This window comes from Botrytis sinoallii (assembly GCF_014898435.1).
Source record: "Botrytis sinoallii strain Bc 23 chromosome Unknown BSIN_002, whole genome shotgun sequence".
Lineage (NCBI taxonomy): Eukaryota > Fungi > Ascomycota > Leotiomycetes > Helotiales > Sclerotiniaceae > Botrytis > Botrytis sinoallii.
Window position 1 is genome coordinate 2,664,130 of NW_024066029.1, and position 26,766 is coordinate 2,690,895.

Sequence of the window (26,766 nt, forward strand, 5' to 3'; positions counted from 1 at the left end):
TGCCTGAGGTTTCCACTTTTGCGCCGCTCATTGCTTCCAGCTTACATAACCGAGATTTTAGCGTGGACAAACCAAGAGCGAACATGACTTTTACACTTTAACTCAATGATCCTCGAAGAAGTTCCTACCACACCCACACTCATCTAATTGATCTCTTTTTCACTTCACAACAATACCATTACATTACATAGAATTCTACGTATCGATACCGGAAACCCCGCATCTCATACCTAGAGTATTGATAATTTAATAATACTCTCACAATACTTAACAACGCGCTGTATTCATTAGCGCACCAAAAACCATCGTATCAGAACCAAATTCATACTTTCTGGAATTTCGTCTCGTTGTTCAATCGCACATTTGAACACTCGAAATGGCACCTCAAGACAGCTTCATTGATGAAGATGATGATACCTGGTACGTTCCCATACTTCCTGTTGAGCCGTTTTCAGCTTGGGCGAATTGTATCTTTTGAACACTTTGCTAATCAAATTTCGACAGCCCACTTTGCGTTGAAGAATTCGATCTATCAGACAAGAACTTTCAACCATGTCCTTGTGGTTACCAGGTAATTATTGTTTCCTTGACACCGTCTGCCGGCTTGATGCTAACTTCCACTATCTTAGATATGTCAGTTCTGCTACAATAATATCAAGAACAATATCAACGGCCTCTGTCCTGCCTGTCGAAGAGCTTATGACGAGAAGACGATAAAATGGAAAGTTGTTACACCTGAAGAGTATGTAGTATTAAAGCGTCAATAAATCGACCTGCTGACCGCAATTTACAGAGTCGCTCAATTTAAGGCCAATGTCCAAAAGAACGCCAAAAAGAAAGCCGAAATAAGACAAAAAGAAGCACAAAAGCGAGAAGTGGAAAGTCTGAATCGAAAGCATCTAGCGGGTTTACGAGTTGTGCAGAAAAACTTGGTATATGTCAACGGTCTAAGTCCCAGTATACGAGAGGATGAGCTCCTTCAAACCTTACGCGGCGAAAAATATTTTGGCCAGTATGGAAAGATCCTCAAGATCGTGGTCAGTAAATCCAAACAGAACGATTCAGGTCAAAATTTCGGAGTTTACGTTACGTTCGCTTCGAAGCTGGATGCCGAACGATGCATAACGGCTGTCAACGGTTCTACAAACGGTGACCGAGTCTTAAGAGCGCAATTAGGAACCACGAAATACTGTTCGGCATATCTGCGTAATGAAAGTTGCACGAACAAGAATTGCATGTTCTTGCATGAGCCAGGCGACAATGATGATAGTTACTCTAGACAAGATTTGTCATCGATTAACAGTGTGAACTCGCAACGACCTTTGCCGACCAAGGCATCTTCATCTCGCACTCAAGCACAAGCAGCACCACCAATTCAACAAGCACAGCCTTTAGCTGCCGCTGCACAACCAATGGTACGGGAAGGAAGCAAAGATGATTCAGACAATGGGGATGGCCCCGCTCTTCCATCAACCGCCAACTGGGCCAATCGTGGCGTACAGCAGCAACGCAGCAGAAGAGGAAGTCATGCTACTAGCGCTGCTGCCCCCAGTCCTGCTATTTCGAATGCTATTCCTTCTACAACTGAAGCTGTCGAAGAAGAAACCCCAGAGCTTGTTGAAGATCAAGAAGAATCATCCGAGGAAGCTAGCCCCATTGAAGCTCGAGAACCCACCCCTTCAATCGAAGATGTTTCGCATCCTGAAAAGGAACCCTTTGGCGCCGAACTCCTTAGGTCAATCAATTCGGATGTGCTCAGCTGGGATGGTCCAAAGATTCACGAAGACGATCTTGCGTCGTTTCCACTACTTTTCGATGATCATGGTGGAGAAAAGCGACGTTTGATGCGCGAGCAACAACAGGAAGAGGAGCGTCTACACATGGAGCAGGAATCGCAGGCCGATCTTCAATCTGTACCTGAACCTGTGGAAGAACAAGAACCTGAGAGTGGTAGTTTGCAACTGGGTGGCGAGCCAGAGGATAATGGACGAGAGATCAACCACCCTCCTGGATTTCAACGTCGTCAAAGTTCTCAGCTGCCAATCCAACGTGGCTCTACCAACGGGCCATTTGGCCCAAGTCTTGGGCAACAACAAAACTACCAGAACATCAGCAATTTGGGTTCTGTTAATGGAAGATCGCTCACTCCATTGCAACAATCACAACTCTCAATGTTCAAATCCCCATCGGGTGTCCCGCCGAGCTTCATGGATCACATTTCTTCCCCGGTTGGACTCGGAAATCCATCAAACCAGAATAACGCACTCTTCCAACAGCCAGGTCACAACAGACAATCTTCTCGGTATAGTTTCGCTGGGGATGGTGCCGCTGGGCCATCATCTATCAAACCTTCTGCCAATTCCAAGATGATGCAACAGCAAGTTTCAATGATGCCTCCTTCAAGTCATCCTCAGCAAGGATTCCAGTCATTTAATCCTTCAATCCCAGCTCCCCCTGGACTCTCAGGTCTAAAATCCAATACCCCACCTATTGGCGGAGGGATGTTTGGCCAAGGTCATGGATTTGGTAACGCGATGGGTGCCGGTTCGGCTTTTGGAGGAGTTAACAAGGAGAATGGTAGTGAGATGCTTCGTGAAATTTTGAGGGGTCGTCCTGGTGCTGGCGGCAATCAGGGTCTTGATACAAGTAAGCGTGAGTACATGTTTCCTAATTTTCTTCATCAACAGTTCCCATCTGCCTCCTCCACTCCAGCTCCTGCTTCAGGTCTTCTGGCATCGCTCTACGGTCCTCAGACCGGGGCGTTTCATGACTTCGGTCAAAAGCAGAAAAAGAAGGGAAAGAAGCACAGGCATGCTAACACTTCCTCCTCTGGGGGAGGTGGCTTAGTCGATCTTGCGGACCCAAGTATCTTGCAGGCGAGAATGCAGCATCAACAACAGAGCAATGCCGGAGTCGGACAGGGGCTGTTTGGTGGTCAGGCTCAAGGTGGGTACAACCCCAACCTAATGTATGGCGGCGGTGCAGGATTCCCTAGATGGTAGATGACTATGTTAGTTGGGCGTAATATTTGGCGTGGCTTTTGTAGATAACGATATTTCTTTTCATTTACAAGGATGGCGTTGGCAAAAACTCTTCAAAGAGTGTTGCATTATTGCTCGGTATAGCACACATTTGTTTTAGCGGGCATGGCATAGCTCCAAGATGGATGCTTCGGATGCATTGGCGTCATATTACGGTTGGAAAATGAGTGAGAGGACCTAATGGGATTGCTGCCATCGTTTCTTTTCTGTTTATTTCGTCTGGGTGCGCAACAAGATCAAAACAGGTCACGCCGGGAATTCCATCATCGTCTTCGTCGCGGCCGCTTCTCTCATGTACGTTATAGTCCCCGCTCCCACGCCAACGACAGTGGCTGGAGAAATATATCATTCTTACATATTTTGTACCTTCAGTAGCCCGCTCTTTCAATTATCGAAGACGATGATGGATTCGTGATGTGACCGTGTCCCTATCTTGTAGTAGCATTGTGCATTAACCGATGATGCTCCTTTAACCTTACCGCCCACTTATCACTTCACATTTGCTCACTTTAATGGAGACACGCTAACGTTAACTTTGTTTAGAAGATTCAACTTTCGATGAGAGCATTTTGCACAGTGTGGACGCTTTGGTGTCAGACAGTGTACCGGATGACTCACCCATGAGATATGGCGAAATGTCCCGAGAGGTGTCTCGATCGAGTACTCCGGCTTTTCCACCTGGGCTACCAAATCCCCATGGACATCCTCCTCCAGCAATTCGCGAAGATCCAATTGGAAAACCTTCTAAAACAATTTCAGCGGCTGCTCCGTTCACACCATCGAGACAAGCTAGCATGGTGCACCCTCCCCGTGTTGCCACTCCACTTGCCATGTCTCAACCATCAACGCCTTCTCCTGTCAAGTCTAAAGCTTTACCTGCCCCTACCCTTGAGATATCAGCGTCTGAAGCAAAAACAAAACATGAAACAAAAATTATTTCTTCTAGTATGCCAAGGGATACTGCAGCTCAGTCTAGTACAGTGCCTGTAGTTCCGACAACCCCTTTGCGCCCTGCAGCAATCACTCCTGCAACTCCAACGCCTTACTCCAACGATGATTTTCCAGCCCTCGGGTCACAGAAGGAAACAAAACCTGCACCTAGGAAAGTTTCAAAACCAGTTGCCTCCTCTTCGAAGGCGCCATCTACACCAAAACCCTCGAATGCCCAGAAGGTTGCTAAGGCAAGCGAGCAGAAAACAGCGCCATCTACTTTGGCCATTTCAGCTTCCACGAATCCTGCTACTAGTATAGCAGACACTCTTGAGAAACCCAGTCAAACTGTTGCTCCAACGTCAGGTTTTCCCGCGCTACCAGCGCCTTCGACATCGACAGTGAGATCTAACTTCGTTCTCAAAGTTTTGACCACCAGTCCTGCTACACCAAAGGGGGGCACGGCTCCCATGGGAAGCCCTGCTCCAACTTCTGCAACATCTGTAGCTCCGTACCCCGCACATTTTCCTGATAATACCAGTGAGCATGATAATGCGTCTCTCATGTCCGCAACAGCTTCGAGAGCGAGCTCACCTGGTCCGTCCAGGAATGGACAGCCGCGACCTACTCGCAACACGGCAAAAACGAAAAGGGATAAGGCTGCAAAGAAGGAACAGGCTCTAGAAGAGCAAATGGCAGCTGCAGCTGAAGCCAAGAAAGTTGGAGAACAAGAGCCAATTATGGGCAGAAAGACGAAGAAGAGGGACAGACCGAATGCTAACAGTGCACCTAATGCTTCTGCTTCGGCGCCTAGCAGACCGCCATCACCTCCGCCTGCAGTGATTACCCGTGAGGAAAGTAAACCCGCAGAACCTATCGCGCCAGAAAAGCCTGTTTCAACTGGCAGCGACAAACCTGTCAATAAGAGTGAGGGAAAGGGCAAGAATAAGGCAAAGGTGCAACAACCTACGCCCCCACCTGAGTCGCCACAGGTTCCTGTTGTCGAAGATGAGGAGATTGTAGAAAAGCGCACAGGTCCAAGTCCAGCCAGCCTTGCTCCTTTTATCTCAAATTTATCTGAGATATTGAAAACTCCACCTGGTATCAGTAATGAGAGGAAGAGAGAGAAGGATAATTTTGGACCAGCTTTCGCCGAAGCGCTTGCAAAACTTGATGTAAGCCCTGAAGAACGGGCCGAGTTGAACGCGGGAAATACTGTTCACAAGATTGCTTCGGGATCAATACGGATCATGTTGACACCTAATGGGGACTGTGTTCGCAATCTTACTCCTGACGAAGAGAAGCGATACTTGGAGCTTCAAGCAAGAATTGCAGCTAATGCCGGTCCTACTGCATTTGTTTCCGGACTGCAAAACACAGGCGTTGGATTTAATTTGGTTGGCGGTCGCGCGGTTCCAAATGGACCTGCTTCATACTTCCCCACATCCATTTCCACCGGCAATACTACACCTATGGATGCGGTCAGCAAGATCCAACGTGATGAAGCTTTGAATTACATTAACCAATATGTTTTACCATCTCTCTCTAACAATCCCCAGTTAGAAAAGGCACTCAGTGCGAATGTTTTGGCAGGTGACACTGCACTTCAAGGGGGCGAGACCTCCAGCTGGTCCCCTTTGAATGGAAACAATCACGCTCCAGACTTTCATGACATGGACCTCAACGATAGAGTTGCAAATTATACCGCGGGTTTTGTGGGGCACCGAAATCCTGATGATGGACGACAGGATCGAAATGTCCAGTTACTAACTGAAAAGGAGTCCGAGTCCGCAATGCAAATCGCAAAGAAGGAGACCCAAGAGTTGGAGAAAAGACTTCTAGCTGTGTTGAAGAAAAACAGAAAGCTGTTGACGGGACATTGAATAGGATGTTCTGTGTAAAGGTAGATCAATTCTCTCAGAGCAACATTTTCATCTGCGAGATAGAGGTCCATCTGTTCTCCATTTAACACGATGGCCCTGAAGACTCGAGTGGAAAAATGGTGGAAAGGATGATGAGATGTTGACGATGCAACGAATTGTATGATTATTATGTGTGTGTTTACCACTGTATTGATACTTGTATGGATTATAGGATGGACGTGTGGGTTCACGTCGTAGTGTAAGAGCACCGATTATGGAGAGTTTATGGAAGATGGCAAGGGCGCAAGTCATCAATCATACACCACAAGCACTGATTGCTTCTAGCGTGATTTTTATGATCCTAAAGATCGATAGCGATACCTTTTTACTGTTGTATCATAGCATAGTATACCATAGCATAGCAAATCGACCATGGAATTTCTATCTAGCAAGTTTGCTTTGCACTACCTAGTATATTGTATTTTATTGCAGTGAGCATGAGATTTTCAATGTCATTGGAGCATGTACTCACACGAGTCATTCTTACCCGAGTGTATTTCTATTGCGCTTAACAAAATATACAGATAAATATCACTGACATTTGATATCACTCACTCGCTGTCTATATAGTCTCCGCTTCCCACGTGGAGATATTGCAATCCTTGTTCACGGATATTTGGTGGGGCAGGAGCGGTGTTGGCGGGGTAGTTTTTGAAAAAAAGCCGAACCCAAACTGACCTTGTTGGTTTTTGTCGCTTCTCTGATTTCGCCATACAGGAAGATTTTAATTCGACATAAAAATTGTCTCGGGAACCCTCATTCCTCGATCTCTTTTTTATTCACCAACGACACTCTGAACAAGACCAATATGGCCGAATCACTTCCTACCACTTTCTCTGGTATGTAGAATGTTATAACCTATCCATCACCCAATATCCTACTCTATCCTATCTCCCCTCTTTCCTTTTTCAACCCAAAGATTTACCAATCTATTGCATTTCATTCCATTCCATTCCCAAACTAACCAATTTTTCTCCCTCCAGACCCCGTTCACATTGCCGTAATCGGTGGTACCGGTCTCCAATCCCTCGAAGGTTTCGTCCCAATCGCAACCCTCAACCCACTCACCCCCTGGGGCTACCCCTCCTCCCCGATCCACATCCTCTCTCACAACTCTACTCCCGTCGCCTTCCTCTCTCGCCATGGTACTCACCACGAGCTTGCCCCCCACGAAATCCCCAACCGCGCCAACATCGCTGCTCTCCGCAGCATCGGCGTCCGAACCATCATCGCATTTAGTGCCGTGGGTTCCTTGCGCGAGGAAATCAAACCCCGCGATTTCGTAGTGCCAGATCAGGTTATTGATAGAACAAAGGGAGTGCGTCCTTTTACCTTTTTTGAGAAGGGTGTTGTAGGACATGTGGGTTTTGCGGATCCATTCGATGAGAAGATTGCAAAGGTAGTGAGGGAATGTGGACATGCACTCGAGGGAGAGGGAATTGTTTTACATGACAAAGGAACGATCGTTTGTATGGGTAAGTTGCCTTTCCTAATGTCTTCCTTTCCCCTTGTAGAAATTATAAACTAATCTTTCCTCCACCAAATAGAAGGACCCGCCTTCTCCACCCGTGCAGAATCACACATGTACCGTTCCTGGGGCGGTTCCGTGATCAACATGTCCGCGCTTCCCGAAGCCAAGCTCGCGCGCGAAGCTGAAATGGTCTACCAAATGATCTGTATGGCGACCGACTATGACTGCTGGCACAGCACAGCCGATGTAGATGTGGAAATGGTCATGGGACATATGCATGCCAATGGACAGAATGCAAAACGATTGGTTGGAGCAGTGCTTGATGCATTGAGTAAGCAGGAACATAGTGAGATGGTTTTGGCGAAACATTGGGAAGGAAACACCACGGGCATGGTTAGATTTATGACGAAGGAACAGGGAAGAGGAGAGGAGGGAAAGAAGAACGTGGAGTACTTGTTTCCGGGGGTGTGGGATTCTTAGATGGACGATTTGTGAGAATGTGAGGAGAATTCATGCAAGGGAGGGATGGATGGGCTTTGTGCATTTTTGATACCTGGATGCATCAACGGCATGCATATACGCTGAAAAATATAGACGAGATGGACTCAATATTCATTTTTCACCATAACACGTGAAACAACCTGTTAATTCTCAATGCTGGTAAATGATGCTCCGCGTAGCTCATCTAGTATTTACTTGTTCGCTATTTCTTGAGGAACAGCCGAAGACGAATCGAATGCTGTTATCATAATCAAATTTATACCAGAATTTCTTTTCTCTCTTCACGCCATTTTTTAACGCAGCTAACATCATATAAACAATCCATGACATCCAACCCACATCAACAATGGGTGACCATGTACATATAGAAAAGAGGAACCCCAGGGTATCTATCAACATCCCACAAAAGAAACGGCACCGCCACTATCAACTCATTTAACGCAATCCAATTTAATATATCCCACCACCATCTTCCCGAATCGCCATCCAATTGTTCACCGGATCCCTTTCTGACAGAAACAGCCTATCAAAGTAACATATACAAAGCTTTGACCGCCTTCTCCGCAGCCGCAACGTGCCAAGGTCTCCCGTCTCTGACAGGATGCACCACGCCTCTGACCCTTGCCAAAGTAGCCAATCCCCTATAATAACCTAAAATCTCCCTTAACAAAGTATCGTGAAATGTGCGCGGATTTCCTACAACCTCCGCATGGATGATATTGACTTCCAATACTATCGGCGGATCATCGGTGCTCGTACCGCTATTTTTTACGAGGTAGCCGGAAATAAGAGCAGGGTTAAATTCGAGAAGAGAATTCGAATTGTTGAGGCGATGAGAGAGGATTGCACCCCAAGTTTGATCTGTGACATCTAGGAGACGAGAGCTTTGATCATCGGGTTCGGGAGGAACAGCGGGTGTAGATGTAGATGGTGCTTCGGAAGGGGTAGGGGCATTCGTTGTTGGTGTTGATGCATTGCCCGGGGAGAAAACCGAAGATTGAGATGCTTGAGGTGTGGAGACGGGCGTCGTAGCGGACTGTGATGTTGTCATCGATGGCAGCGGAATTTTTGTTTGTGGGGGCAATACCCTTAAAGATGGGTCTGATTGTACAGTGACTAGTGTGAGACTGATCGAACCATTTGATTCTGTTGAGGCAAGACCTGTCCAAAAATCGATTTCAGATTGTTCCATCACAGCAGTCTTTGCAATGATTATACGCCAGTGAACCTTTTTGCTGGAGATCAAGTCAAGAGTGGTCTCCCAGATTTCATTCGCAACATCCGTAAAGAGAAGAGTGAATGGCTCGTTCTTCCGCCCAAGGCAATATGAGGCTGTCATCTGTTTGGTGCCCCTATTATCTGACCATGCGGCAGTAATCCATCGTTCGTCGATACTTTGAGCATAAGCAATATGAAGACATGAGTTCTCTTGCAACAATGCAGGAGATGGATTGATATTCAACTTAAAATCAATGTTCCGGGGAAGAGGTTTCTCTAGAAGGATAGCTGCTGTAGTGGAAGATGATACGAAATCTACACAGCGATCATATACTTCCATAGCAAGACGTGAATATTCCGCCGGCGATGGTACTACTAATGAATTAGGAGCAGCCATAAAATCCAACGGCACAAGCTGCAGCACCAATTCGTTGTAAATTTTCAGCTTTTTTTCGGACAACGACTTCCTGTAGACCTTGAACAGGTGCTTGAAAGCAGTGCAGATATTCACGAGTAGAGACTGATTATTGAGAGGATAAACGAAGTATACAACGACATTTTTCTCTTCCGCAGTCATAGTTGATAGATTCTTGCCCAACCGCGTCAATACATCTTTAAGCGAGCTCAGGTAAGCTGCCTTATTTGTATTGACATCGCATGGGTAATTCAGAAGGCCGCTAGGTGAGTCTGGAAACATAATACGATCGTGTCCTCCAAATCTGAATGACTCATACGCCCCTCGCATTTGATCGAGGAAGATATCAGCATTCTCATTGATGCCTACGATATTGGGATATATGCAAACAGCGTTAACATCTTTGTTTCCAGTGTAAGGCGCCAGCCCTAAATTATCCCAAAATTGTATTGCGGGAGGTAGAACTGCCAACTTGGAGTCGCCTCTACGTACTTCAAGCTGTGGAGGTTGAATGGGAAATAGATTGCTAGATTTTGAAGGATCCGTAAGCTGTGCTGCTCTAGGATTTGGCATGGGTCGACCCTGGGGTGGTAAACGCAAAGCCGCATTTACAGCTGGAATCCCAGGGATGGTAAGGTATGACTTCAGAGTACAATTTCTGACATCTTTCAAGCACACCTTCGTAGCTTGCAAGACATCAGTCATTAGTCTTCTAGTAGCAAAGGTAGCCTGGTCATGGGCGTCCGGGTTCTGACTTATTCGATCGTTCACACGAAGAGACCCTGAAGCAGCTTGATCTGCAATGATTTGGGCCGTTTCGATCAAGTCTAGATCCGATAACCCGCTAGGCTGAATATCTGGTTCGGGGGAGGTAAAATACGGCGTTAGAGACCAATCTGCGGGATCAGATTCGAAAATCGGAATATGTGGTTCGATCACGGACTGTGGAGTCCCGGCGGAGGGTTCATATTCTCCGGTAAAAGCGTTGTATGAACTCATACTGGCCTCATCAAAATAGCGTTTTCCTTTCGTGCCGAGTTTAACCATGGTCGAAACCCCTACTGGTGGTGTCTCGTCAGATTCCGATGCGTCGCTTATACTGTTAGAATCGCTAGCAATATCTAGCTCTGCTTCATTGTCTAACTCAAATTCATACTGCGCATTGTCATTATTCAGAATTCGAGTCAACACATCGGATTCGTGTGCTTTATTCTCACTTTTTCGTCTACCAAAAGATTCTGGGTTCGTAGGATCGTGCGGCTCTACAAGCTGTGGTTTTAGATCATCATCGGAATATCGAAATCGCCCATTACGACCATACTTCTCATCAACCTCTGTTAAAGAGTATTCAAATTTGACTTCATCGAATACGCTGGACTCGCTAGATGACTGCGATTTCGATTTTCGTTTTCGTTTTCGTCTTGCCAACTGGCCGAATACTATTTCTTTGTCGAAAGGAGCCACAATGCGTGGTGGAGAGGGTGGTTGAACAGAAGTTATCAAGCTGTCGTTATTGTTTGACATTTCCACATCCATATCCATATCTGAAGTTGAGAAGCGCTGGTCGAACGTGGGTTGTTGTATGTTGTTCTCTGGCTGAGAATCCTTCATGATTGTATCCTTTGATATTGGTTGAGGCACTGATGGCTTACTGGGAACGGATAACTTTTCAACAACCTTATGTTGATGAGCAGGAGGTAAATTAGATTCGACCGGGGACCCTGACTGATGATCCATTTCTATATCATCAGGTTGGTCGAAAAAGTTGAAGTCGGCATCAGTGATGTCTGTATCGCCAAACAAATCTCCTCCTATGTCTCCAAAGAGATTATCATTATCATTGTCATTTTCTCCAAAGTTCATATTGGAATTTGAGCGATGTTTCTGTTCTGAAGTTACCCAGTTATCAGTGTCCGCAGTGTTCATGATGGATGTGCTGGAATTCGTTGCTTCGTGATCATGCGGGAATAAATGGGTAGGGTTCCCAGGCGTTGTGACTGCACCGTCGAATGATGGCGTTGGCCCCCCAGGGTGATGTATGGCATCTGGAGGTGTGGGATACATTGCGCCAGCATTGCTACCCTTTTCCAGTAATGCTGTAGAATGGTTGTTTGCTCGAATGATTTGGGCTTCCTGATCAGCCTGTTCTTTAGCAGCCTTTACGACATTCCGCTCCTGCTGCCTATTCGACATGATCCTCGCCCTTTCTTCGGCGTTAATAGACCATTCTTCTACAAATGTCAGAGGATCTACAAGCCCAAAATAATTCGCACTTGAAGGCTGCAGGTCAGTTGTAGAAGTTTTGATGGCCCTGAAGCATAACAGCGTTGGCCAAGGTACAATAGCACCTTCATCGGAAGAAGGTATATCTGCGTATTCGGGGTTCAAAGATCCATAATTAACATTTAGCACCTGCACAAACATCCATCCTCCTTCTTCGATTGAAGTTGAATCAAAACCCTTGGTCGACAACCAATCCAAACATCGAGATTGCCAGGACTTAATTGTCGTTCCATGAAAGCGCCAGCTTTGATCTTCAGGATATTTTTGTAAATCCGAAATAGGTTGGATTCCGGGCAGTTGCTCATCGTCATAAAATGAGTAGAATTTCGCTGGGTTTCCCCCTGGTGCTAGCCATAACTCAGTACCCTGGGATAAAGTTCTTTGGAGCTTCTCTGGGCTTGAGTGGCTTATACTCTGAAGACCAGGGGTGACGTAAGAACAAGCTTTTACCATTAGGGCACCCAGGGAACTGAGACTGATGTCTAAATCCACCAGAGTGACTGTGTCGTCAGAAACCTTTGGAGATTGGTAATATGCCATTGATCTAGATGGTGATTCTGAGGGGAGAAGTAAGGTCCGTGAGTTGAGAGGAATCAGTCCGTGGTCGTTGCAAAGCCTATACATGATGGAGCCCTGAACGGATGATATGAAGTGCTCCTGGACTTCTTTCAGAAACGCAAAAGTGTCACCTAGACTGGCCACGGATTTAACACCAGGAGATGCTCCTGCCGGATCATGTAGATTCTGGGCCGAATTTGCTTGCATGGCCCTTGCATTGACATTCTGTGCATTGCGTAGTGCATTTTCGAGAGGTGAAGGCGAAGACGTGCTACTGGGGGTGTTCAAACTAGCTGCGAGTATGGATTTGTTCTTTGCAAGGTAGGAAGGTTCATATGTCCCTTTATCCTTCTTCAACAACTCGACACCTTGCACAGTAGGAAGGCTGGCTTGGCTCAGTAGATCGTCCCCCTCATCGAGAGCTTTGTTCGGGGAATTTGGGCTTGGTTGGAAGACCCAGATCCCTTCTCGTTTTGCGTCGTAATATACTAAAGTGCCGTGTTTCCTCCAAGCGGTTTCCACGTCTTGTAAATGCTTTTTTGCTATAGAGGAAGGTGATTGCCATTGGGTTTCGAAATATTCATAGGTTATTGATGCAAAATTGTCCTGAGTAGATGTTAGCTACGAAGTTTATTCGAGTCAAATCGAGCAAGAATCCTTACACAACACAATACATTGGTAGGTTGATCCCCGAGATCCATATCGTAACAGGTCGTAACTCATAAAATGAACATGCAAAACAGCCGATGTCATGCGCCGATCCCCCCCTCCTCCGCGACAAGCTATTTTCCCCTTTATGCAGCCCAAATGATCTCGTTTATATATCCAAGTAAGTTTGTTGATGATCCTATCGAATCAAATCGGTAAATCTGAGTTGTTTGAGTCGGGGAGCTTGAGTTGGACTCGCAGGGCTCCATCTCAAAATGAAGATGTCGGCTGTCGCAGTGGCTGGCTGTTCAGCAAGGTGCAACTGAATTGTTGTTACAAATCGCGAAAAGCAATCAAAAGCTGAGCACAGAGTAGAATCGCAGATGAATTGGGTATCTTGAAAGCATTGAGACAGCAAAATATAATGGTCCAAAGTATTGGGCAGGTGGTACCTGTATTTGACGATAGTCTCAATAGTCTACAAGAGTTATTGATAACATGGTTTCGGGGCATAGTCAAAATTACCGATTACTCGGACTAAGCAATTAAATTGCGCTACCCTGATTTTGCCCCAGCTCGCCCAGCTATTATTTGTTCGAACAGGCTGATTTATCCCTGTCAGCATGATTTGATAAATCCGCTTTGCCGCTGCGGCCGTCACGGCCGCCGGCTGAAAGTATCGCCGGAAGCCGTGCTTTTTCGATAAGAAAATAATTTCTAGAGCCGACATTTAATTTTCTCATTTTGAAGCCGTCTGAATGCGACATCTTTCACAACATGGCAAATTGAAACCGAAATATCTATCATTGAAAATAACAACCTAATTTGATCTTATCAATCTCTCAACATGAAGCTCACAAACCCAAATGATGTACCTGTGTACACCATTTCGGGTGCTTCCACTGCACGCCCTCTACCTGACTGGCTTGCTCGCAAAAGAAAGCGTAGTTTGAAAAACGATCCAGAATATGCCAATCGCGTCGAACTTTTACAGGATTTCGAATTCGAAGAAGCTAGCTCTTGTATAAGAGTTAGTGAGGATGGGGAATGGGTTATGAGTACTGGCACATATAAACCGCAAATCCACACACATTATCTTCCTCATTTATCTCTTTCATTCGCAAGACACACGACAACCCTTAATCATTCCTTCATTCTCCTGTCTAGCGATTACACAAAATCGCTTCATCTACAAACCGATCGTAGACTAGAATTTCATACACAGGGCGGATGTCATTATCAAACTCGATTGCCTCGGTACGGGCGTGACCTTGTCTACGATAGAGCATCGACGGAAGCATTAATACCTGCAGTTGGCGTTAATGCAGACGGTCTTGGAGAAGTATATCGATTGAATCTCGAAATAGGACGTTACATGAAACCATACCAAATTGATGTTGGCGGTGATGACCTGACGACTTCCGGCGGCGGCGCTTTACAAGGAGGCATAAATACTGGAAGTGTCAATTGTGCATCTATTGCCGAAGAAAGTCATAACCTCATGGCTTTTGGGACATCAATTGGTACGGTGGAGTTTTGGGATTCAAGATCCAAAGCAAGAGTAGGAATTCTCGCGGGTCAACAGGGAGGAATTACTGCGCTTGATTTCGACAGATCGGGAATATCGATTGCGACAGGATCCTCCGAAGGAATAGTACAATTGTATGATCTTCGACGACCTGTGCCAATCTTGACTAAAGATCAAGGATATGGTTATGCGATCAAGACTTTGATGCACATGACCACTTCTTCACAAGAAAAGAAAATCTTATCCGCAGATAAACGAATCATCAAATTGTGGGACGAAACAGATGGAAAAGCCTGGACATCGGTCGAACCAGCAGTGGACATCAACTCAGTAGCGTGGTGCAAGAACAGTGGTATGCTCCTCACGGCCAACGAAGGAAAGCAACAACATGCCTTCTTCATTCCACAACTGGGTCCCGCACCCAAATGGTGTTCGTTCTTGGATAATATGGTTGAAGAAATGGCAGAGGAGGCACCAAGTGAAACTTACGATAATTACAAGTTCTTAACAGTACCAGAACTCAAAGCTCTCAACTTGGGCCATCTCATCGGAACTACCAATCTTTTACGACCATATATGCATGGTTACTTCGTGGCTTCTAAACTCTACGAGCAAGCCAGGTTGATTGCTAATCCTTACGTCTGGGAAGACGAGAGAACCAAACGAGTCAAGGAGAAGGTCGAGAAGGAGCGAGCCAGTAGAATCAGAGGTGGCAAGAAGGTCAAGGTCAACCAGAACTTGGTCGATAAATTACTCAAGAAACAAGAGCGTAGGGATAAGGTTGATGAGAATGCTGGTCTCTTGGGTGACTCGCGTTTCGGCAAGCTTTTCGAGGACGAAGACTTCGCTGTTGATGAGCGTAGCAGAGAGTTCCAAGCTCTCAACCCTAGTACTAAGGTTCCCGGTGGTGGTGAGGAGATCAAACAGCGCAAGGTCAATAGTGAGGATGAATCAAGCGATGGTGAAGATGAGGTTGTGTCGAAGCCTAAGCCAGCTGCTGAGATGCGTATTTCTTCCTCGTCTTACAAGAAATCGGGTCATCAACGTAAAGACAATGCGTTGGGAGCCCGCAAACAAGGCACTGGTAGGGTTAGCAAAAACAGGGGCGATGTTGTTGGTGAGCGTTCGGTCACATTCGCTCCTGCTGGTAAAAAAGATAAAGAGAAGACAGAAGCCAAGCCTGCCAACAGCAGGAGTAGACGCGAAGATGCAAGACGAAGCGCCAGTGGAAACGTTTTCAGAAGATTGTAATAGTCCGAAGTTGAGACTTCATGATACCCATTTCATAATACATAACATGAGAATTTTCAAGCGCCAAAATTCAAATACCTGCAAACTATGCCTCCCACAAAAACAAATGCCATTATTCGCAGAACAAAGGGATGATCCAAAAACTTTATCCAATTCATATCAATCATTCCATGGGTATCAAACATTTATACATCAAAACACAAAACAAAAGCCGTCTCAGCAGCTATCATCACCATCTATCTTTCATTTCTCATCTTCCGCGCCCATTTCGACTTCGGCGCATCCGACAATTCGAATTCCATCATCTTCCCTTCTCCTTTCTCCACATCGTTCACACTCACAAATGTCTTCGATATCTTGGGCGTGGGCGGTACCTCGTCTATTCTCTCTAATCCACGGCCCCCGGGTCTTTTATGCACGTCTTTACCGAATGTAGCTCTTCTGGGTGTTAAGGCAACGGCTACTTTGCGTGCCGAAGCCCGTAGCTTCTTGCGCACCTCCCAGGAACGTTTCTTGGCGAGATAAAACAGTGTTGCTGAAATTACTATCCATTATGTTAATTCCTCGTCGTTTCTTTGATAAAAGAAGGGATTCATACTTCCAAAGAGACACACGCCAATCACGGCAATAATAATCGCAATCATAGCTCCATTCGATAACTGAACACCACCACTCGAAGTCCCAGACGCACCTGCATCACTATCAGCTCCGGCACTTCCGCCCGTACTCGCGGCATCGCCGGCTGGTGGATTGTTGGGGGCTGAGGGCTCGGATGTTGCAAGCGCGGAAAAAAACGAGGCAACGGAGCTGGAGGACATGGCTGGAGTAAGGGATATGGAGGTCGTATATGATGGGGACGGTGTTTCGGTTGACAATTGAGACTCTGAGGAACTTGTAGCAGTGCTTGATACAAGTGTAGATGTGGTAGATATGAGAGCCGAAGTAGAAGTAGACGTTAAGAAGGAATTTTGAGCAAAAATTACATCAGGAAAGAAAGAGAGGAGAACAAAAGTAAGGGGGACAGTGGACCTCATAATGAAATAAAATACTAGGTAATCCTTAAATCAAAATCTCAAATACAAAAACTCAAATGTAGAACGCTAGACTCCTGTTGAAGAATCAAGGAAACCAATGACATTCAAGGAAAGGATGAAGAAGAAAAAGATTAATGAAACCCCTGACGCCGTGATAGTGATAGTGGCATACAGAAATTGAGACAGCTAAAGAAAAAGACAAATCAGATAGGAGATGAAGAAACCGAATGGTGTGATTAAATGACGGGAGGGAGGGGATATATTTATTCCTTGTTCCATTTTTGTAAATTTATGGTGCACAGATGGCTGTAAGCGCTATTGTATACTTTTGCTACATGATAGCTTAATTCTGCTACTGGAGATATCCTCGGTGTGGTCGCTGAATGGGTGGCTTCTATTTGTATAGCTCTATATCCATACTCCATACATGAGTTTCACACAAAAATAGTGGTATAAGGGTTGCTGCAAATAATATTGCATGAAGTGTGGTTCGTTTGTTTGATTCGTGGAGGGGACTATTTTAAGCGCCAACATATTGGCGCTAGTAATTATCGACCTATGGGGGAAGGGGATGGGGTTATAATTGCATGCTTATTGCCTTGGTGACTGCCGAGAATCTTTATTTCTGCGGGAGTGAGAAGAGATGATTTTGGAGTGGCTGTGAAGACTTGAGAGTGATGTGGTGAGACGGTCTGAGTTGGGGATTTGTGAGGGAAAGCAGAAGGATTGGTTAGGGGACTTTGGTACATGTATGTGGTTCGGTCGGTAGATTTCCGATGATATTTTGGAAGAAACATGTATTGTATTGTCCCCCGCGCAATATAGAACTACACGCAATATCAAAGCAGGCTGGGATGTTTTAATACTCTTTTACTTACATACATACAGTACAACATTCAAATATTCCGCAAGATGTGCAACATATTTGATTTTGATGATGTTGATTGGATCGAGAGATGATATAAAATGAGGCCAAGCTTGAGAGGAGCTTGGGAAATACTTTTAAAGGTAGATGCGTTTCGGGTGCTCGTGGTTCTGCCAGGACTTTAGGTAGGTGGTTGGATTTGAGGCGTCGGGAAGGATAATGTGATGGGTAGTTACACGTATGTGTCGTTTGATCGATATCAGAATTGGAGATACTCAAGATACATGTGGAAATTTGGGCTGGAATTGCTGATTCATGGAGCGTTTGAAGAGTTTTCGTGTACTTGCGTGCTGTTTGGTGTACGGTCGACTCCCTCGTCCGTTCCAATACTGCACTCGATACCACCGTCCTTGAAACGATAAGGGAAGTCTGAATCTTAAAATAGATCTTGCGGGAGACGGAAACGCCAGCAGGTGACTTGCATGTGATGGTCAGTACAATGCTTGACGACGGCACAGGTATGCGGTGAAGTACGTTCTCGGATATGATTACTTTTTGAATCTCATATCTCGTGAGACTTCTAAACGAGGATAGATCTGGTCTGTGAAATGGGTATTCTATCAAACTTTATCTTCGTTAGCTACTTGATGGGCTTTACATGTTTATTGATCTCGAAGTCGAGCAGATTTGATAATCACGCGTTTATCACGTGTCTGTACCTCCAGCAATAATATATCCTCATCTGTCACAAGAACATGGAGAAATCGAATAGTGCCATGGAAATATTTATTGTAACATATGCCACTTCCATGATTCCCTTTCTCTTCGAACGCTGGTTGGGTCTGCCCAACAAAAGCTGCGCTGGCTCACGCTGGCGAATGTAGCAGGAAAGGAAGGACCGAAGGTGCTCCTGCCCTCATAGTCAAACTCACACATCGTCTACCTAAATTTCACTTGTACCCCACATTCTATTCCCTCATGTCTCCATGTCATAATTGACATCTCGTCGATTCTCTCTTCATTTCCGTATACTTTCATTTCCTCTGCATTTCATTCATTATGTACGTGGAGTAACAGACCGTATATCATTATCATCTTCATTGAGGATTTACATCAGAATCATATTATTAAGCTGGCAAAAGAAGGGGAATTAGGAACATCAGACCCGGCCACTCGATCATTTAAACCCTGGACGTGAACAAATTCCAATCTATTCTGGATGTTCGTCATTTCTCCGCAGATAAAAGTTTCTGCCACCTTCTTGGGTAGGAGCTTCTTCGGATTTTGCAGATTCTGAGAAAATCTAATTTTTATGCGAATTTAGTGATTCACGCTCGTCAAAATGGTTTTGAACCCGGACGAACAGGAGAGCCAAATCGTTGTTCCGCCCCATTCACCTCCCTCTGAGCAAGATTACCTTGACGATGCATTTCTTGGCGGTACCGATTGGTATCACGATTCAAATATAAATGAAGAACAAGACCTTGACGCTGATGATGTACAAATGATTGACGTTGGCTCCGAATCGGATGAAATGGTCTTGAATACACAATTGATGCCCCAGCAATACCCTTCTCACCATTCTCAGCAAGATAGCAACAATTCTTTGGTTGAGGAAACTCAATTTGCAGACATTGAAAAAGATACCCAAGCAATTCGGAATGATGAAGAGTCTGATCAAATAGACACTCAAAATGCCAGTTTTGGTTCTCGGTCGTTGATTGAAGAGACTCAATTTGCAGGCATTGAGATAGATACTCAGGCTATTGAAGATACTACTCAATTCGATAACACATTTCCATCATTCCAAAAGCCGCATGTCTCGGAGAATGACGGATCATCCATCAATGTCGCCCGCCAAACCAATATGCCACCAGCCATAATGTTTTCGAGGCCAGTAGAGCCAGAAGAAGCTCCTTTTAAATTTCACCCTGGACCAAGGAATTATGGATCGACAGTCCAGAATGCATCTGCACCGAAAGTTGTAGCTCAAATAACACAGAAATCCCCCAAAGAATTGGCGAAAGGTAAGCTGATCGCAACAGAGCTACGTAGCTATCAGGTCAATCTGATACTGATGTTTTGACAGTTACTCCCAACCCCGAGCTTCACGGCGAACCTTCGACAAACCTGGTGAATGATACGCAGAAGTTATCCACTGGTGACCATCATGCTTCTGCAACTCATCCTGTCCCCGATATTCGCGTCCTTGCATCTGTTAGGCAGATTCGGGAGAGAGAAGTAATCCCTGTTGGTGAAGTTATGCCATTGAGCCAACAGCCATTTGATACTCACAACATACCTCTAATTACTTCAGCTCAACATCCGAAAAGCGTCCCTCTACCAGTTTCTAAGGCTTCGAAACACCACCAAAATTCCAATGTTCTTACCGCTCCATCCGACAGGCCAGCTCCGGAGCAGATACCACCCCCTCTCATTCAAAACACGGCAATTAAGGAGAGTTTTCCCGGTACTTGCAACATACCTCTACAAAACTTGGGTTATCCTCCGAGAGGTGTCTCTTCAGTTTTGCGTAACAATGTTCAACATCATCAAATCCCCGATAGTGATCCTGTTTCGTTAGTCAAGGCCTGCGGTCCTAAGCAAGCTGCACGACCCATTGTTCAGAACCACTCAGCCATCCATCCTCCTATCCAAAAGCCCGCCAAGCGCATGGCAAACCTGCCACTTCAGACGGAAGGAAATATCTCAATTCCAAATAATATCACTCCGCAGTCTGCAAGTCACAATGAAGTCGCCTCTTTCAGTAAATCGAACAATATTCCGATGCTGAAAGCTTCTCACAGTGAACAATCTAAGCTGGTTGGGTTACCTCCACCTCAACAAAATGCTGCTACGCCAACCAATTATGCGGATCGTCCCCGGCTAAGACAAAAGTCTTCAAATCAGTAAGCATATCTACCCTTTCGTCCGAAGTTTATCGACTGACTCTCTCGTAGAATGAATCGTCTCGCCGTGAGCAAAATCAACGTTTACGGTAACTTAGTCAAGAAATGTCCATTCCCAGAAGCTTTCGCGGACGAACCAAAATTGCAAGCACAGCGAGAAAAGCCAAGCAAACCTCCAGTACCAGTACCACAACCCCAGCATTCAGAACCTCGGTCTGCTGAGAAAGAGCTATCAAAGCAGATTCAAGCATCCCTGGGATCAGAACCCCAGAGATCACGTACCAACGACAAACTTGTCCAACGAGGATCAATGAACCAGTCAGTGAAGAATGCTGATCCTCTTGCACACTCTCAAATTCAAGTCTCGGATGGCAAAACGGAAGATTCCACGGCGAATTCTGTAGAATATGAGGATAATCCACAAGTAGAAGATTCTGCTGATGAATTTAATCAATCGATTCCGAATCCCACATTCCAGCCAGGCCATCGTGAACCTTCGCGAACTGTATCTCAAGCAAACATATCCCGAACCCAGACACCTCGACTTCAAACAACTCCACGAACTCAGGGTGAACATGAGGCTCAGCGAAAAGTCGTTAATAGACCAATTAAACCCCATGACCTTGAACCTCAAGGAATATCTGAGGTAACATTGAGTCATATTAGTGCTTCCAAAGTCACCAAATTAGCAGCTGTGCATTCTCAAGATGAAAACAGTAAAACCGGAGATCACGTCAGTAGCTGCCAAAGGAGATCTTCCCTAGATTTCGGTGCTCTTCATAATGTTATCGCTGAGTGCCAGAAACAACAAGTCGTTATCAAAGATCAAGAGAATCAGATTGCAATTCTGAATAATCAGTTGCAAGTTGCAAATATAATCAACGAACAATTGGAGGAAAGCAAAGATAAATTGTCAAAGAGAGTTGAGAGATTGAATGTTTTATCCAATGACTACAAACTACACATGAATGATGTTGTCGTTTGCCATCAGACTCTTAGACGAGAATCAAAGGAGATGAAGGCATCGATGGAAAAGTTCAAAGCATCAAAGATTCAAGAGATTATGGAGATTGATGCTCGAATGAAGAAAATGAGATGTTTATTAGAGGAAATCAAGCAGGCTCGAGAACTTCATTGTGAGAATGAACGCCTCAAGGCTGATTATAACTTAAAGTTGAAGGAACTAAAAAAATTACGTCATGACATGGAGCAACTTCAAAATCAACCCAATGGCGACGTGGATCGCCACAAAGAAGTCATGGAAATTCTCAAAAAACCACCAGTCGACACCCTCGGAGAACTCACAAAAGAAGACGGGATTCTCAAAAAGCTTTTGAATTCTGCCGAATGTGTCAATGGAAAGATTGACGAAATATCAAAAACATTCACCAATTCTTTCAACCAAACATTGGAGTGGCCACAAACTCTGACGAATATTCTCGAAGAATTCTATTCTAGAATTGAAACGAAATTAGATGATAACGGTAGCAAGGATACTACTTTCCAGGAGTCTACTGTCAAGCTCTTTGATGACCTTAAGGAACGTCTCATCCAAATCAGCGGTGATATGGATGAAAAAGCCAAGCTTAGTGAGCAGATCAATATGCTCCGAGAGAGCAACGCCAAATCGGAGGCGAATCTGAAATCAAAAGAAGCGGACTTGGAGAAAAATGTCGCCCGAATGGATGAATTAACTCGAGAGTTGGCAGGTGTTCATTCAGAGTTAATGGGGAAAACCCAACAACTCGCAATCTCACTTGCTCAACCGAGAGAAGACCCCGAATTGAAGAGAAAGGTCGACGAATTGACCACTGAGACTTCTAGACTGGAAGGCCTTCTTACCGCTGCCAACCATGAAAAGCTTCAAGCCGAGAAAGATATCCAAACTCACCAAACGACAATTACCACCACTCAAAAACGGTTACACGATACAGAGGAAAAGTTTCGAGATGTCGAGTCTGCCATGAAGGCATTAGAAATAGAGAATCAAAAGTTTCAAATGAATTGCAGATCAACCACAGAAAGAGTTCGACAGGAGACTACACAGCTTGCCCTTTCTCAAAGAAAGGAGTTACTCGCCCAACATGACTCCTTAGTGAATGACCTCAAACATAAACAAGCAGAAACTGAGGAGAGACTCAAAACCGCAATCGAGAAGTCAAAGGCATTCAAGGAGACGATTGATAAGCATACAAAAACCATCAGCGAGCGTGAGTCAAAGATAGCTGCATACAAAGACCAGTTATTACAGCAGAAGCTTCAGCTTCAAAGCTTAGAGGAAAGCTCCATATCTCCTGATCAATTTCAGAAATTCAAACAAGAACACAAACAAGAGATATTCTCAATTCGCAAAGAGCAAGCAAGTCAAAATGCATCATCACAAGCTTGTCGAGAGGAAATTCTTAGAATTAAAGATGAACTTGAAGGCGCTCATAGAAGACTCCGTGGAATCACTGAAGAAAATGGGCATCTGATGAAGGATAATGATCGTTTACGAAAGCGTTTGGAGGACATGAATGCGATGACTGAAAGTACTAAAAATTTGATTGGCAATTCTCATCGTTTTGATGAGATTCAACCAACATCGCGCAACGATAATCGATCGTCTTCACGCAGACCTGCTGAGCGGCGATCTAGCAATTTCCATTATCAACCACTTGAAAACGGCATGGGAGAAAATCAACATAGAGTCCGTGAATTCCCGACTGAAGAAGTAAACAAAAAATATTCACGAACTTTATCGTCTTCGCAAACATATGGTGACAACAGTAGCGGAATTCAGACTCCAATTAAACCATTTTCTACTATTGTTACTCTCGCAACAAGCCCTTTGACTGATTTGGAGGATGTTATGCCAATGGTTCAATCTGCACATAGCCGAGAGGAGTTACAGCGAGTATACAACAAAAATCGTCAGGTATCGAATGATAAGATTGCACAGATGGAGAGTCGATCCAAGTACTATCCTTATGAAGAAGAACACCTTGGTACCCCAAAATCTAAAATTAACGAAGTCATGCTTACTCTCGAAGGGGAATTTGTCGATACACCAACTCAAGCGTCCAGGACCATTCTTTCAGTTGCAGAAGAATCTGTTCAACGCCGAACGAACAAGCCACTTAAATCCGCTTTGAAGAAAGGTGACTACCAGGACTATTCTATTCCTCACGATGCTTCACAAGATCAAGTTCATAACCAAGACGAGAGAGTTTTCAAAAAGCCGGCACTAAGAAACAATCACGGTTCCAGTATCGGACTTCAAGCGACCCGTGGGACTGGTACAGGCAGCTACAATCGTATTGCGAGTGGAGAACCAAAAGTTGCAAGCTCAAGGGCACCAGAACCTCGATATGAGCCAACACCCGAGATCAAGCGAAACGCAATGAAGAGAGCAAGATCAAATTCATCCCTTCATACTCAGGATTTACAACCCACCAAACCTGCGAAAGCCCCAAGAATCAATCGCCGCCCGCCAATAAACAAGACAATTATTCCAGACTCTCAGTGAGGTGGATATTCTACAGCTTTGGAGGCAATGTCATATTCAACCGCTGACTTGACTACCTCGGGATTGAAATTCGCCCAACTTGGGCCGATGATAGCATCTTTCCTTCGAGTGTTATTGTCAACAACCACTTTATTGTTGCCCTCCCTGTATATGCTTGCAAACTTTCACAATTTTGGACGTACGAAAGAGAAATGATATTGCTTTAAGAACTTGCAATTGGTGTATCGAAGGAGAAACGGATATTTTTAACATACTTGAAGTGGCTGTTTTTCGTTGGCTTGAAAGGGATTGCCTGGTGGAGAGTTATTACATGATATGAGAAAAGTATGGGATCAGGTCCACAATATGTAACATGTATGTTTTGCTGTTTCGCAAATATCGCTTATATATGTCGGGAAGGTAGAGGGACGAAAGTTATGCATCATTTTTGCTAGATGATCTAGAAATCTAAAATTTGCATTAATATATTTTCAACCAAATCATGTTCACTACAGTGTCTCATGTGGCTCCAAGTAATAAAATGGTGATTGTATTCATGATGTTATCCCATACGCCATTCCATGCAACCTATTCGTACACTCTGTTTTGAGTAATGGTATCTCCTCGTGTAGTATAAAGGCTTTTTTTTTGTGAATTTTCTTCTTCTGCCCCCCCCCCCCCCCCCCCCCCCCCCCTTTGAAGTTATCCCAGAGCAAATACCGGAGAATACATCCAAATAATCATCTATCTCCCTTATTTCGTATGGGTATGCCATAAATCCTCCCTTCTTTCCTTTCCTCACAGAAGCATATATATTATTTCTGTCACTGCGTGCATGCCTTTTCCGGTATCTCCTGATTTTTTTTTGATGGGTTTTATGTGTGTGTATGTGTTGTTGTTCGTTGTCTTTTTGGATTGCGTTGTGTTTTGCTGTATTGTGTTGGAGTGAGGTGAGGTGAGGTGAGGGCGTGATTTAGGTGTGATGCGGTGTTTTAGTTGATGGATGGATGGATGGATAGATAGATATATGGATGTGATTGTGATTGTGATTGATCTATTTATTTATTTACCACCACCGCCACGCTTTTGTTCGAGGAAGAGGACCTTTTTGCGGACTAGATGGGGGAAAGGGGGGTTAGCTTTGCAGTTTGTATTTTTAAAGGTTAAGGGAATTGTAATGGGAATGGTGGATTTGGTCGAGGTCTGTGTGAGTGTGAGGAGTGTGGATTTGGGGTTGGAGGCGGAGGTGGAATTTTCGAGATAAGCGGGGGGGTTGCGATGGAATGCGAAGGAGATGTGGGTGGGAGAGATAGATATGAGATTGAGTTGGCGGATCGAGATTCCGAGTTGGTGATGGTAGAGAGATAGAGAGAGAGGGGAAGGAGTCGAATGTAGATTCGGAGAGGAGAGGAGAACAGGTCGAAGCGCGCAGACGTGTTTGGAATTTTTGAAGTATCCATGAGGCGAGGCGAGGCAAGGCGAGACGAGACGATGAATTGGCTGTATACATGCTGCGTAGAGTAATTGAAGTATGACTCGAATGTAATTTGGTTTCCTTGAGGTTCCCTTCCTTTTCCTCGTTCGACGGAATACAATGCGAATAGATGTATTTCCACATCGCAGTTTGTGCTTTCTCAAGTCCCATATCCTCTCTGTTTCATTCGCGAATCGCATTTCTCAATCTCAATCTCTGGCTCTGTCTCCATCTCCATTTTCTCAATCATAAAGAGAAATCCAAATTTGCGTTTTCCAATCGCATTCCCTCTTTGCTTTCAATTCTCTCCTCACTAGCACATCTCGATTTCGCATTCTCTCTCTAACCCCTCTTCTCTCCTCTCCCTCCACTACAACCCCTCATCCCCCTCCCAAACCTATCCCAATCCCAAACTCAATCCCAACCAAAAAAGAAATCTCAGAAAAAAACTCACCAACAGGATCATACTTCAACATACTAAGCGGACGATGCGCCCGCGGTCGAATAAGCGTCTTGTAGTAGCCCGTTAGAGCCATGGAAATGAGTCGGACGGGGATTGTACGGGATTTTGCTGTGAGGGGAGGGGAGAAGTGTTAGTTTATGTTTTTATATTTTTGGGTTTGTTTTTTCGTGAGGGTTGGACTGGATTGGGGTTTGTGAGCGGGGGAGGGGGAGGGGGAGGGGGAGCTTGAAGGATCGAAGAGAAGAGAATAGAGAATAAATCGAAGAGTAGATATGTGAAATGCGAGATGGGAAATGAGGGAATGAGAGATAAGGAATAAGGCACATACCTTTTTTTCGCCATGGTTAAATCTCGAGATGAATTTGGGGTGTGGTGGAGAGGAGAGAGGGGAGATGCGGTGGTGAGGGTCTGCTTTCTATCGGTCTAGGTATCTGATATAAAATTATTGCGCGCGGGATGGGATGTGGGGGCCTGAGGCATCTTTCAGTTTTGAGTTATGAGTTTTGTGATGGCGGTGACTCAAATAAACGGCACACCAAACCCGTCAAAATCAAGACTTTCTTTCAAATATTATTATTTGAAAATTGAATCACAATTTGAAAGAATAAAATAAGATAAATAAATTGAAGAGATATTATAAATTGTTAGCTTCTAAATGATCTGCTTTAATTTAAAATTCAAAATTATTGATTGTTGATTGAAAAAGAGAATTTTAGAATTAATATTCTTTTTTCGGTGTGCTGTTTATTTCGTCCAGAGTGAGGGTGA

The 26,766-nt window shown here is 44.8% G+C and overlaps 7 protein-coding genes across 7 annotated transcripts; 4 read left to right on the forward strand and 3 right to left on the reverse strand.

Moving 5' to 3' along the window:
• Positions 1-376: 376 nt before the first annotated feature.
• On the forward strand, positions 377-5,854 carry EAF02_001748 (uncharacterized protein; the record flags this gene model as incomplete). Its single annotated transcript, XM_038897796.1, has 5 exons — positions 377-420; positions 505-571; positions 630-742; positions 794-2,946; positions 3,585-5,854. The coding sequence occupies 5 exons, from the start codon at positions 377-379 to the stop codon at positions 5,852-5,854; spliced, it is 4,647 nt and encodes a 1,548-aa protein (XP_038762771.1).
• Positions 5,855-6,701: 847 nt separating this feature from the next.
• Positions 6,702-7,844, forward strand: EAF02_001749 (uncharacterized protein; the record flags this gene model as incomplete). Its single annotated transcript, XM_038897797.1, has 3 exons — positions 6,702-6,732; positions 6,877-7,368; positions 7,441-7,844. 3 exons carry the CDS (start codon positions 6,702-6,704, stop codon positions 7,842-7,844), a joined length of 927 nt encoding a protein of 308 aa, XP_038762772.1.
• A 547-nt stretch (positions 7,845-8,391) lies between these two features.
• On the reverse strand, positions 8,392-13,040 carry EAF02_001750 (uncharacterized protein; the record flags this gene model as incomplete). Its single annotated transcript, XM_038897798.1, has 2 exons — positions 8,392-12,945; positions 13,002-13,040. The coding sequence occupies 2 exons, from the start codon at positions 13,038-13,040 to the stop codon at positions 8,392-8,394; spliced, it is 4,593 nt and encodes a 1,530-aa protein (XP_038762773.1).
• Positions 13,041-13,834: 794 nt separating this feature from the next.
• EAF02_001751 (uncharacterized protein) lies at positions 13,835-15,766 on the forward strand (the record flags this gene model as incomplete). The annotated part of the gene is made up of 1 exon (XM_038897799.1): positions 13,835-15,766. One exon carries the CDS (start codon positions 13,835-13,837, stop codon positions 15,764-15,766), a length of 1,932 nt encoding a protein of 643 aa, XP_038762774.1.
• A 236-nt stretch (positions 15,767-16,002) lies between these two features.
• EAF02_001752 (uncharacterized protein) lies at positions 16,003-16,800 on the reverse strand (the record flags this gene model as incomplete). The annotated part of the gene is made up of 2 exons (XM_038897800.1): positions 16,003-16,310; positions 16,365-16,800. The coding sequence occupies 2 exons, from the start codon at positions 16,798-16,800 to the stop codon at positions 16,003-16,005; spliced, it is 744 nt and encodes a 247-aa protein (XP_038762775.1).
• Positions 16,801-19,007: 2,207 nt separating this feature from the next.
• EAF02_001753 (uncharacterized protein) lies at positions 19,008-24,082 on the forward strand (the record flags this gene model as incomplete). Its single annotated transcript, XM_038897801.1, has 3 exons — positions 19,008-19,692; positions 19,755-20,574; positions 20,626-24,082. 3 exons carry the CDS (start codon positions 19,008-19,010, stop codon positions 24,080-24,082), a joined length of 4,962 nt encoding a protein of 1,653 aa, XP_038762776.1.
• Positions 24,083-25,123: 1,041 nt separating this feature from the next.
• On the reverse strand, positions 25,124-25,735 carry EAF02_001754 (uncharacterized protein; the record flags this gene model as incomplete). The annotated part of the gene is made up of 1 exon (XM_038897802.1): positions 25,124-25,735. The coding sequence occupies one exon, from the start codon at positions 25,733-25,735 to the stop codon at positions 25,124-25,126; it is 612 nt and encodes a 203-aa protein (XP_038762777.1).
• Positions 25,736-26,766: the final 1,031 nt, after the last annotated feature.